At 36.7% G+C, this 13,722-nt stretch overlaps 1 protein-coding gene across 4 annotated transcripts in view; it reads right to left on the minus strand.

The window, feature by feature from the left end:
* Positions 1 to 1,425: 1,425 nt before the first annotated feature.
* Positions 1,426 to 13,722, minus strand: part of RBMS3 (RNA binding motif single stranded interacting protein 3) — a 707,061-nt gene continuing 694,764 nt past the window's right edge. For all 4 annotated transcript variants that reach the window (XM_057698459.1, XM_057698462.1, XM_057698461.1 and 1 more), the window contains one exon: positions 1,426 to 7,803. In XM_057698459.1, the coding sequence (XP_057554442.1) occupies positions 7,797 to 7,803 (7 nt within the window). In that variant the 3' untranslated portion in view covers positions 1,426 to 7,796. The remainder of the gene's footprint in view (positions 7,804 to 13,722) is intronic.

Consider the following 13,722-nt stretch of genomic DNA (forward strand, 5'->3'; position numbering starts at 1 on the left):
TGTGGATGAGAGAAGATATGATTGAGTTCAGAGCAGGCAGTCTCTCCATCCACTTTGCATCAAGCCATGGAAGGGTTAAGTGTACTACTCACAAAAATTTCCTGATCTTATTTCATGCTAAACTGTTGTCATAAACCAGTGCTTACTAGAATATGACATCCTTGTAAATGAGAAGCATCTACTTTTTGTATCATTAGAATGTTTACAGAGTGTCCATGTGCTGGGCACTGTTAAATGAAATAGTCAATGAAAAGTTACGCCTATCTATTTGGTAGATGGGTCCTTTCCTTCCAGAACAAATCACAGAGATGATGGAAACAGCATGTTATTTCTGGGATGGAAAATATGAATTGTGACTGAGGTGATTAGAATGAATGTCCAGTGCCTTCTTCTCCAGAAACCACAAAAATCTCAGGTCAAATTAAGTGAACTTTTGAAAAAAAAAAAATTGAAAAAGAAGGTGCCTTCCACACTGGCATTTTCCAAAGCCCCTGGAGAAGAAAAAACCGTAGAATCCAGGTGTTGAGATTTTGAATCTGTTTTTAAAAGCATACTCTAGCCCTTCTAAGATGTAGATCCATGGGTAAGTTGCCCTACTTTCCAAGCCTCATCTGGAAAATGGGGGCAATGGCAGTACTGACCTGAGAGCACGTGTGTGGGGGCACCTGGCACAGTTTCTGGCACATGGCAAAGGCTCAGCTCAGTTCATTGTGACCCTTGCTCCCACACATTACTGCTTCTGTTTAAGATCTGGGATTTGGGTCTGGAATCCGCTGGAGACTAATACAGCAGTGCCACCTGGTGACCACTTTGTCACAGTAGGAACCTGCAACTTCCTAAGGGCAGGGGAAAGAATCTGGGAGAAAATACTGTTCCCTCTGTTTCTAAGCATTTAAACGAAAAGGCAGCCTTTTGATAGCTGAGAGACTTTTTCATCTTTATTGTAAATGACGTTTCTTTATAGAAAATCCAGAAATAATAAAGCCCTGTGAGATTAAGTTTGAGCTATATTACTTTTCACTTTACCAATGTTGTGCAGCAGCTAAAGGAGTGACCTTTGTCAGCATCCCTTTAAAAAAAGCATTATTGGTAGATGTTGGGCGTGTTTGTTAGGAGCTGGATAATCTCTGAATCCTTAAGCATAAAAATTGGGAAGACTGTGTGAGGTGCTAGGGAGAACTAAGTGGTCCACACCCCCAAATCTCCAATGGCTTTCCCAGGCTCCCTTGCGAGAATACAATGGTCCCGCTTCGCTCACATTTTGTTACCAGTGAGGGTTCTTTTTTTGAGAAATTTTGTGGGATGCCAATTAAATATACTCTTCCTCCCACTATGTCCTCCCTCAATCCATCTCTGGAAGAGTGAAGAAAAACACAACTGCCCACCTTCGTTGCTTTTATTTTCATTTTTTATTGAAAGCTTCATCAAAGAAAACAGAAGTTTAAACCTAACATCCACTGATCTACAGAAAGCCCAAGGAATGGGGAAAGTGGTAGCTAATTTGACTGTGGTACAGATGAAGAAATTAAAAATAAAACCAGAAACATTGTAGAATTACAGAATTTTCCATGACAGTCAGTGACAGCAGTACAAAATGCTCTTAAATAAAAATAAAAATTGAATGATATTTCAGAAGTTCTGTGAAGTCAGATATGGCCTGAAACTAGGGTTTAAAAGAAGCTGTGTCCCTTTTTTTTCTTCTTTAGAAACTGAGTATTTCATAGCAAGTACACTTTTACATATATATTTTTTAAATTAATATTCCAATTACATTCTTCTTTTCAAATAAATGGAAGCAATCATTCCCAGAATGGAGAAAACTTTTTCAAGTGTCTCTTTGAAATAATTTTTACAGTTCTTGAAAATAACTCCTTTTTAATATATGAGGAAATAACATATTTTAGAGAGGAGGACAAAGCATCTTTCTTAATAATGTAAGACCAGAGGGTTTAAAAGACAAAGCATAACACTAAAGTTACACTTTGAATACTGTTTAAATTTGAAATAATTATTTTTAAAAAATCCACCAGAATGTCAAGGTTATTCAGCCCTAATACAGTAAAGCAAAGTCAAAAAGTAACCAAACAATGCAATTTTTTTGGTCCAAGATTTAAGATAGGGATAAAAGTGCATATTTAACCAAGAGTGGTTGCTATATTCCCATAACTCAACTTTGAGTTGACCTGTTCTATTGGTTCAAATTTCAATAGTGAACAAATCCAAATATCTTTCCTTTGAAGGAAGCCAAATTTTTTGGTACAGTTTTTTCCTTCATATTCTGCAAGAAAACAGCCAATTCTTAATTGTTTGTGGTGGATGGGAAAGGGACATTATGGATATTAAAATCCCACAGAATATAATGCACTGACATTAATTTTACCAATGATTTCAAACTGCTTCAATAAAACAATACTTAACAAGAAACAAAAGAGACAGATTTGAATTTTATTTCCAAATGTGACCTTTTCATCCTCAGGGTGAAATGCTAACAGAAGGAAATAGAGCCCAAGACCTAATAGTTGAAAACAGAAGATAAAACAGGTCCACAGAATAGATGATTAGCCCTTCAAAAATTGGGAGTGATTGTATGTCTGCAGACTGGGGCTTCAGGGCAGTCACTAACTGGAGGGAATACAATGGAAGAAAAGCATGACCCAGTGGCCTAGTGGTTCCTCCTGCAGACTCCAAGATCCATCTTACCCCTGCTTCAGCTTTAGAGCTTCTGCATAAAAGGTGCTTTTCTAAAAACATTATTTTCCCTCCCAGAAATACAGAGAAATAAATATGGAGAAGGCATCTATCCTTTTTCATGTGACAGTTAGCATATGAATTGGAATATAAAACCAGAGACAAAAGAAATCGCCAATCTGGGCTGAACTCCCTTGCCTTACATCAAAATAGATCATTTTGGCCACACAGGGATTTTGTTCCTAGCTTTTTCCCTGAACTCTATGTAATTCACAGAGGATAGCCATGACCAAGAGCACTTGGATTAAGGGACCGATTTCATAATTCAGACTATTTGGTAAGAAATGTTCAGTTTGAGTTAGACTCAGCTGTTTTCCAGTGCCACAGTAGGTGTCATTTGCAAAACAACTTGATTCATTAATGAAATCCCATTATTACTCTGTCACAGAAAGGGTACCATGTACAGAATCAATGATCCTGTTTCAATCCCCATTAGTCCCTCAAATTAGAATGAGGGGCTGTCAGTCCCAGCAAGCTCAGAATTTTGAAACATGCCAGTCACAATAACGTGAAAAACAAAATCTCACCCTTACTCCCTACTGTGGATAAGCTAATATAGATCAAGGCTCTATGACCGGTTTAAACTTGATTATGAAGTGTAACTCTTCCAATGTGCTGAATGTTGTTATATAGCTACATAAATATTATTCTTTCATTTGATTTTACATCATATAAAAACATTTATCACTGAAACCCACTTAAAAATTTCTTTCTGCTTATCAGCTCTCCTTGCAGTGGTTCCTGCACGCAAATTAAGAATGAGACTGAATTGTCAAATGTATTTCCAATTTCCTACTAAGATTATCATCTGTCTAGACAGTCCACTGAAACTTTTTCTCAAGCATAAAGAAGACTGCAAAGGTCCTAATCACATGTCAATTTTCATTAATGGGAAGTATAGGCCACTGTGATAGACTCACAGGTTATATATATATATCACCCCAATTATTCAAATAAAGTTACAAAAACTAAGTACTTTTATTTTCTCATACATGGATAGAAAATGATAATAAAACAGTTTTGCAGGGGGTTGATGGATTCTGTAGGTACAGCAAACCTCCTGCTCCATGCAGCCTTCTCCCACCCCAGGGTTTCCATCTCTGATACAGATGCTTTTAGCACCATGTAGTTTTTCATTAGGAGGGGTGGAGGTGGCAGATCTGTTAAGGTCACAGGAAAATTGATTCAAGTAAAGCATGGTGACAACATCTGAATGATTGAAATCTACCAAGCAAACAAACTAACCCTGACCAAACTAGAACTGGGTAGATTTTTTTTTCAGAATAGCATGTGACTTGCAACATTCAAGGCATGCACATGTTGAAGGACAAACAGCCGCTCATCTTGCAAGTATTACCTTTAGCTCACCTGGGGTCCGTGATATCCTCAGAAGATGTGGCCATGCTCTAAGGAGCTCCCAGTCACTATGCACACTTACTTCCTGACAATACCTCCTCGTCATTAAAAGAATACCCACTCCTTCACCGACCATGGAACTAGAGTCTGGAGGAGATAATGTTTATCCCATTTGGATTGTGGTTCTAGTTTGTTCCCTGATGTTTAGGCTAAGTCTTGGCAATTACATTTGAAAGGAAAAATGGAAACATCTGAACAAAAGCTTGAAGCACTGTGAAACAGAATACTTTTAAAAATGACTGTAGTCCTAAACTGGGTTAAAATCACCATAATCTATATTGTTGATTAAATTAGGACTCTGATGTCTGTATGTATTGAACACATGTTTTGGTTTTACTTTTCATACAATGTAATGCTGCTTACCTGTTGATGCTTTTATTTTTTTCCCAGACTTGATTATTAAAAACAATTTTTAGGTGAGATGACGTGCAAATTTGAACATGTGCTACTTTTTCCTTTTTTTTTTTTTTTTGGTTTAAAATAAAATATTTTATAGAATGGCATATATAAAAAATTCAAACAAAAGCACACATGGAAACATAAAATGAGAAGTCATTTCCTTTTGCCTGAAGTGGCTTAAAAATTGAGATTATTGAAATTTTATAGTTGAAAAAAAATGTTGCTGAATGTATAAATAAAGCAGTAGTTTTTGAATAGAAATAGGAAGTTACCTAGGCACATTCATCAGCCACATGGTAGCTACCTCTTAGCCTCATTGTTGATTGTGTCAATGAGACTATCTTTGTATCACATTAAGTTTTGTTTTTTACAGAAGAAAAAGAAAGCATGTTGATTTCATATTCAAATGAATTATGCCCAGGATAATCCTTATTTATACAAAGTGTTCAGAGACTGAAAAAGAGAAATAAAAAGCACAGTTCCTATACAGGTTTGCTCATCCCCCTGTTAACTTGAGGGCCCATTTCTCAAAGAGAAAACTAAAGTGCCACCCTTAAAATACATAAGAAGCTGAAGAATGGAACAGAAGAAAGTATAAATTTAGGATTCTCTCTAACGCATGGAAAACCATAAGTATGGCTGTGAACAGTTACAATTTTTTTTGTAGCACATGCTACATTGTCTTGGCTATATTTTTGCCTCTAATTGGACCACAAAGATATGGACTCACTCTCTAGATATGAGCTTTCAATTCATGGGGATTTTCAAATAAGAGAATTGGATTTATTTCAACACTAGGCCTTTGCCTATAGGTCATAAATAGGTCATAAATAGAGTCAAACTCATTACTCATGTTGACCTAATGGGAATATGCTTTACCTTTTAATTTTTCAGCTTTTAAATGCCTACCCTGTTTTCTTTTATAGTGCACTTTATGCATTACCCTCTTCCTTCTGGACTGAGACAGCTTCCTGTGACTTTGTGAAGTTTCACCTATTGGTTCCAATGATCCATTAAAAAGCCAGTCTAGTGCATGATTCAAACAACGAAGTTCCACTGTCCTTCATTTTAGGTAAAACTGTACAGGTTGAAATTTGGATTTCATGAATCAAATATGCAAAGAGGTTTGGTAAGTCAATTTAATTCATTTTAGACAAAGTTTTGCATCATTCTCAATGCAAATATATCTCCTTTGGCTTTAATAATTGATCAAACCTAATTATTTGGGTTCTTATTCATATAAATCATACAATTTCTTGATTGTCAACTAGCATTAAAAACTTACTTAAATTCCACTAATAGAATCCTTAATCTTATTGGTCCTATTTGCCTCAGAGAGTTAAACTGAAATTAAAAAGTCTATTTTGTCTTTCTTCTGACAATACCAGGATATGAAAATACGATGAAAAGAGGGGAAAAAAAAGATATTCCCTCCCCAATTGCAGAGTCAAGGTGGTTATTCACAGTAGATGAGGACAAAGACTGAGGCAAGAAGACAAAGTCTAGAAGTGCAGGAAATTAGAAGGAAGACTGTTGTTATAAGTACAATGAGACCATTCAGGAGACCACTCACCACTCACCAGAGCATCACGGAGAGTTTTGGACAAGTGATCTTTCAGACCAGTTCAGGAAGTATCTTGAGTTCAAAATTCATATAAAGAAATTTCAACCTGTTAAACAAGTGTCTTAGTTCATTGGTGGCCATCAATACAGGCTTCACCACGCCAGAGAGCTAGGAAGGAACCAGAAAAGCACATGGAATTTAAAGCCATTTGGCTCTATTGCTTGAAATCCAGAACTCTTGGTGCTGAAACTGCTGTCCATGCAGGAACTAGCTTCTAGTATCAACAAAAATACATTTAAAAGAAAAACACTTTTTTTTTTTTTTTGCAGTATGTCATACACCAGTGGAAGGTAGTTTAAACAAACAACAAAGTAAGAACTGGTCCGGCCATGTAGGTCAAATAAAATTTTAAAAAAGAAAAGAGAAGAAAAGAAAAACAACCTCTATCTTCTGGACTGCAATAGGGTGCCACTTCATCTTTGGTATAAAATAGGCCATCCATAGGCTGAATTTGATCACAACTAGGAAAGACTACAGAAATTGTCAACAATTTCTCTATCTATTGCTTTTTTTTTGTGGTTTTTGTTTTTGTTTTTTTTTTGCACTTTTTGACCATAAGCTCCTATCTACTTAAGTTTTTTTTCTTTTTTTAAATGCTTTTAAGCTAGGTTTTGCAATGTGACAAGCAAAGCTGACTAAAAAGTTTGTAAAGCTCATAAAAAAGACTGCAGATAAAAAGCACTAATGCTTTTGCTAGTGATCACGCTTCAGAAATAAAAAAAATCTGCATTCTGCCCCCCAAACACGCATTATTTCTAATGCAGTTGTTTTTAAACCAATTGTTACTAACTTTACCGTAAAATGTTTTAGCCTTCTAGAATGATTCAACACTTAAGACAAAGTTCATGAAAAGTCCCAGCATTTTCCCAATTCTTGCAGTTGCCATGGTTTCTTTTATCAACAAATTTTCTTCAAATGAAGAAAAACATTTTCTTTAAACTGTACAGTTTTTTTTCACCCTAAAAACTCATAGTCTTAAACTTCTGTACCAGTGAAAGCTGGCACAATATTTCAATTCTTTCTTGATTTTTTTTAACAAGACGTTGACAGCTTGCCTCGAGAGCCTTTGACGTCCTTAAAATTAAGGCAGTTAAGATTCAAGATAAACCTTACCTAAATATTTCTAAGAAAAAATAAAATTAAAAAAAACCCCACTAGATTTAAACAAGAAGGGAAAAAGAAAGAGTAGCTTAATTACTGAGGAAGACAATTTGTTTCCGTTTCTGCTTGCCCACCTCTTGACATCAGATTTTCTGTTGAAAAAAAATAAATCTATCTACACCTTCAGATAAATTCTGAATTCAAATGTTCTTCCAGATAAATGTCAACCTTCCATGTTTTGCTTTGTTTGTTGTTGTTGTTTTCCTCATATGGGATTTTTTTTTTTAATTAAAAAAAATGATGGCAAAAATAAACTGTTGGACCACATGAAGGAACCACTTGCACAGCACATAGAAACACGTTGTTTTCATTGGGTAAAGTAGAAAATTAAAAAGAAAAAAAAAAAAAGCATTCCATCGATGCCTGTGCAAAACTGGAAGCCAACTTCTTGTTCAATGAAGTTTCTTCATTCAAGGCAGAGTTTCAGACGGACATTCTTCGGTCTTATTTATGGTCTGGGAAAACAATGGAATAAGAGTGGTCATTACAGCAAAGTAACTTTGAAATCACCTTCTGTGCTCTTTTCCAGTGAGTACTTTTTAAAAGCCACCAAGGTCTTTCAATATAATAGTTGTAAAAGCACACTGGGCAAAGGAGAGTGTCAAATTTTGCCACTTTCACCCAAATATATATTTGAGCTGAAGTTTGTTCATGTTAAATAACATGGCTAATAGATCAAGAATATCTTTCAATTGTAAAGCTGTAAATATGCAAATATATCTAGACAAGCAATATTTCATGTTCATGTTCATGTTCATGTTCGTGGACTATTTCATGTTCATGGAATGTATTCTTCAATGCTTGGCTTATGTTTTAGCTCCTCCAGAAATTCCTCGAGTAATTCTGTCTTTTCAGAAATCCCGTGAGATTCATCACAAACTCAGTCAACAAATCTGTGATGCCCTACTATGTACCCAGGATACAGCAATGGGTTGTATGTTTTTTTTTTTTTAATTGAAGTATAGTTTATTTACAATATATTGATTTCTGCATACAGCAAACTGATTCAGTTATGTATATATGTGTGTATACACACACACACACACACACACACACATTCTTCTTCTTAATATTCTTTTCCATTGTGGTTTATCACAGGATACTGAATATAGTTCTCTGTGCTATATAGTAGGACCTTGTTGTTTATCCATCCCATATATGAGCCTACATCTGCAGCAATGGATTCTAGGTTATCTCACAGAGCTCACCAAGTGTATCCACAGAAGGAGAAGGCTTATGTAAATAAGACAGGTAAGAGGGCAATGCAGTTTTGTTCACTTTCCACCCTCTTTTCTTCTTCCTTGCTTCTCTGTCTCAACAAGACTTTAAAATTCTTGAGAGTGGGGACTATATTTAACTTCCACTTTTTACTCTCCAGGAGTCTGCAAACTGGCAGGCACATCATAGGTGTTTAACAAGGCAAATGCCATTTTGATTATATGTCACTCTGCCAGCCCAGCCCACATAATCTCTTCTGCTTCTGCCCCATCTACATGGCAGGGCTGAGCTAACAGTAGGTTGATCGTTACTCTTATCTCTTCCACCCACAGATTAGAATTTGGCTCAAGAATTTCAGGGGTGTCTTTTAAAATGAAAATGCTTCAAACTATCTGTAGGTCCTGTTTAGATGAAGCCTTCTTCCCTCAGTGCTCTGTGGGTTCTTCTGCTGCCCAGATGCGTAATGTAGTAAAGAAACCTCAAGGTTGCTGGGTAGAGCTGTCCAGGTGTTTCATGGCACAGGATGTATGGCTGAAGGAGTGCCAGGGGGCTAATTCCAGCCCATGGTCTGTTCCCCAAGCTGTGTACTCTGGTGCAGGGCTGCACTTGCACTGAGCAAGTGGCTCTTATTCAACTTCACAAAAAGCCCTCAACAATGTTTTGAACTGGCCTGGGATGTTTTGACAGTTAGCCTGGGATAATCCAGAGGGTTTCCGTTTCCTAATTTGTAAAAAGCCCTTATGTGACTCAGCTATGGCTCTTAGAAACCTGGGTAATTTGTTCCTAGAAGCATGTAACTGGCTGATAGATTGGATATTTCCATTTTTAACCAAGAGTTTAAATCTCTAGAAATACATATTTTTTCTGTGTTACGCAGGAAAGTGGGGTTCCTTTTAAGAATAAAAGCAATCCAAATTTTCATAATAGCAGCAACAGTAAAGGAAATTTTAATAGTAACAGTCATTGGAACCATGACATATATTTGATCTTTCTATATATCTTTGTAAAGTTATGGTTCACTCCATTTATTTCTAAAAACCTATCTTGCTATGGGAACAACATTTTATGTGTGTTTTTATGTTTGTTTGGTTTTCGGTCTGTTCTTTGCTCCCACTCCCATCTTCTACCCTGGTATTATTGTGCGTTGAGCAGAAAATTCCTAATACGGCATGAATCTCCATCAGAGCTGCTCATTGAATGCTGTCTCAGTCGATGGACTACATGACACAGAACCCCCTCACTGCTCAGGTGTGTCACACGGGCTGGTATCCAAGCATTCATATTTATGAGTGAGGCTGGAGCTGCTTTCAAGTTTTATAACCTTACACATTTCCAATAGCCTCCTCCCATCACTTGCTTCCTCCTTCAAGTAGTCTCGTTGCTACATAAAAACAAATGAGGAGAAATAAATGGCTGCACTTTACATTTTCATGGTGGCTTGCTGAAGTTTGAAGGGAAAAGGTGTTGCTGTTTAATAGAAGTGAATTCACTCCTGTCCACCTTTTCTGTCCTAATGAAGTGTGAAAGCACATTTACACAATGCTTATGTTATGCACTGGCATCCATGAAAACAGAAGGCTCCCAAAGTGTCGAGGCTGTGATCAGGAGCCACAAGAACATTTTAAGTTGTGCAGTGAGACTATTTTAAAAATAAAATGAGTTTCAACTTAAAAAGAGAAATTTGTGTGAATGAGAGCATGATTATGAAAATCATTTGCAAGCTGTAAAGTACTGTACAAATAGAATATATTATTATTCACAAGCTTAAAGGACATGGTAATCAAGGGCATATGATTTGCTCATTGCTATACTGATGATGTATAGGCAGTTGGTATCATGACACTTCAGTTAGACAGAGAAGACCTGAAGAATTAAAAAGACCAACAATTCTGGGGTTGAGATAAAGGCCTTCTAAGGTCAATGTGAAAGTTGGAGGACTGAGAATTTGACCGAATTTAAGATCACAGAGTCATTCTGAATACTCTCATCCTCCTTCCTCCCCATGCCCACTCCCCAAAAAAGCAGAGTGAATATATTAAAAAGTAGCAAATCATCAAAAGTCTTAAAGATGATCTAAGGATGCAATATTCCCCAGTGTCATTCCTGACAGATTAGCTTCACAGATTTTCATGTGAAAAGAGGGATTCTGTGATCCAGAGTGCGGAAAAAACTGCACACTATACTCCCAATGCCAGACTCCCCACAGTAAACTAAATAGGGCACCAACAAAGAAAGGTATCAATAGAAAAAAAATTGGTTTTGAAAAAATGTAGTCTTTTAAATTAGTATCAACATAATCATCACGCTGACAATAAAAATTTTCTTACAGTTCTTTAATAATTTAAGTTTTTTTTTAAAGCATTCCAAAGGAGGAGGGTAGCACACACTCTAATCCTTCAGGAAGTGAGTATCCATCTGGCCCTCTAGGAGGTCATGACCATTAGCATATTAATAGCTTTGAAGAGGACTGCAATTAAGAAAGCATTTCACTTAGGTTAAAGCAGTTAAACACCACTTTTTTTTTTTTTAATTGGCTGTTTTGGGTCTTTTTTGCTGTGCATGGGCTTTCTTTAGTTGCGGTGAGTGGGGGCTACTCTTCGTTGTGGTACATGGGCTCCTCATTGCAGTGGCTTCTCTTGTTGCGGAGCTCAGGTTCTAGGTGTGTGGGCTTCAGTAGTTGCAGCACATGGGCTAAACAGTTGTGGCGCATGGGCTTAGTTGCTCCATGGCATGTGGGATCTTCCTGGAGCAGGGATCAAACCTGTGTCCCCTGCATTTGCAGGCAGATTCTTAACCACTATGCCACCTAGGAAGCCCTAAACACCACTTTTGACTACCCTCCCCACCCCAACTGCAGGGCAGGGTGGTAAATCCTCCCTCAGCACTGGAAACCTAACATACTTTTTGGAGAAAACTCATCTAATCTCTCACTTTAAAGCTGTGAAGGAGGTTCCCTGAGTGACAACCAGTAAGTGGCAAAGATGAAATTTTAACCAAGGACTTCTGATTTTGCATATTAGAATGTAACCTTGCTTGAAGACTCATACTCCTCAAGTCCTAGTTATTTTTAAGATTTCCCAAATAGCACGAAGAAAAATAGATTAACCTGAGCTGAGCAGGAACTAGAATTTCCAAAGAACTTCCAAAATAAACCACGGTATCATTTCCCCTGGTTGGGCTAATCAGGCGCTTGCATTAATAGCTTCTTTTAGCAATAGGAAAAAAAAAAGCACGAATACAAAATGGAAAGCAAAGTGCTTGGAAAGTAGAATTTGGAATATTAAAATTATGCTGACCCATGATTCCAAATATAACATTTTTGTTCATATGCATATTTTTAATATTTCTCTAACTTTTGTCCCATAACCTTCTGTTATGTTGTCTGTAATTTACTTTATTTTTATTTATTTTTATTTTTTATTGGAGTATAGTTGGTTTATGATGTTGTGTTAGTTTCAGGTGTACCGCAAAGTGAATCAGTTATATGTGTATATATACCCACACTTTTTAAGATTATTTTCCCATATAGGCCATTACAGAGTATACAGTAGAGTTCCCTGTGCCACACAGTTAGGTCTGTATTAGTTATCTATTTTATATATAGCACTGTGCATGTGTCAATCACCTTCTCCCAGTTTATCCCCTCCCTCTTCCCCCCCGTCCCCCGCCCCCCCCCCCCGGGGACCATAAGTTTGTTTTCTACATCTGTGACTCCATTTCTGTTTTGTAAATAAGTTCATTTGTACCATTTTCTTAGATTTCACATATAAGTGATATCACGTGACATTTGTCTTTCTCAGTCTGACTTATTTCACTCAGTATGACAATCTCTAGGTCCACCCATGTTGCTGCAAATGGTATTATTTCCTTCTTTTTTATGGCTGAGTAACATTCTATTGTATGTATATGTACCACTTCTTTATCCACTCATCTCTCAATAGACATTTAGGCTGCTTCCATGTCTTGGCTATTGTGAATAGTGCAGTGGTAAACACTGGGGTGCATGTATCTTTTCAAATTATGGTTTTTGCAAGATATATGCCCAGGAGTGGGATTGCTGGATCATATGGCAACTCTACTTTTAGTTTTTTGAGGAACCTCCATACTGTTCTCCATAGTGGTTGCACCAATTTACATTCCCACCAACAGTGCAGGAGGGTTCCCTTTTCTCCACACCCTCTCCAGCATTTACTGTTTGCAGATTTTTTGATGGCCATTCTGACTAGTGGGAGGTGATACCTCATTGTAGTTTTGATTTGCATTTCTCTGATAATTAGTGATGTTGAGCATCTTTTCATGTGCTTTTTGGCCATCCGTATGTCTTTTCTGGAGAAATGCCTATTTAGATCTTTTTTTTTTTCTTTTTTTAAAATATATTTATTATTTTTCAGATTCTTTTCCATTATAGGTTATTACAAGGTATTGAATATAGCTCCCTATGCTAAAAAGAAGGTCTTTGTTCCTATTTAGATCTTCCACCCACTTTTTGATTGGGTTGTTTGTTTTTTTGATATTAAGCTGCTTAAGCTCATGTTGTTTGTGTATCTTGGAGATTAATCCCTTGACAGTTGCTTCTTGTGCAAATATTTTATCCCATTCTATGGGCTGTCTTTTCATTTTGTTCCTGTTTTCCTTTGCTGTGCAAAAGCTTTTAAGTTTAATTAGGTCCCATTTGTTTATTTTTATTTCTATTTTCATTACTCTAGGAGGTGGATCAAAAAAGATATTGCTGCAATTTATGTCTGAGAATGTTCTTCTTATGTTTTCCTCTAAGAGTTTTATACTATCCAGCTTTAAATTTAGGTCTTTAATACATTTTGAGTTTATTTTTGTATATGGTGTTAGGGAGTGTTCTAAGTTCATTTTTCTACTGTAGCTGTCCAGTTTTCCCAGCACCACTTACTGAAGAGGCTCTTTTCTCCACTGTATATTCTTGCCTCCTTTGTCACAGATTAGTTGACCATAGGTGTGTGGGTTTATCTCTGGACTTCTTATTCTGTTCTATTAGTCTATATTTCTGTTTTTGTGCTAGTATCATACTGTTTTGATGACTGTAGCTTTGTAATATAGTCTGAAGTAAGGGATCCTATTCCTTTGGCTTCATTTTTCTCTTTCAAGACTGCTTTGGCTATTTAGGGTCTTTTATGTCTCCACAC

The sequence above is a fragment of the Hippopotamus amphibius genome, chromosome 11, assembly GCF_030028045.1.
Source record: "Hippopotamus amphibius kiboko isolate mHipAmp2 chromosome 11, mHipAmp2.hap2, whole genome shotgun sequence".
NCBI classification, from domain to species: domain Eukaryota; kingdom Metazoa; phylum Chordata; class Mammalia; order Artiodactyla; family Hippopotamidae; genus Hippopotamus; species Hippopotamus amphibius.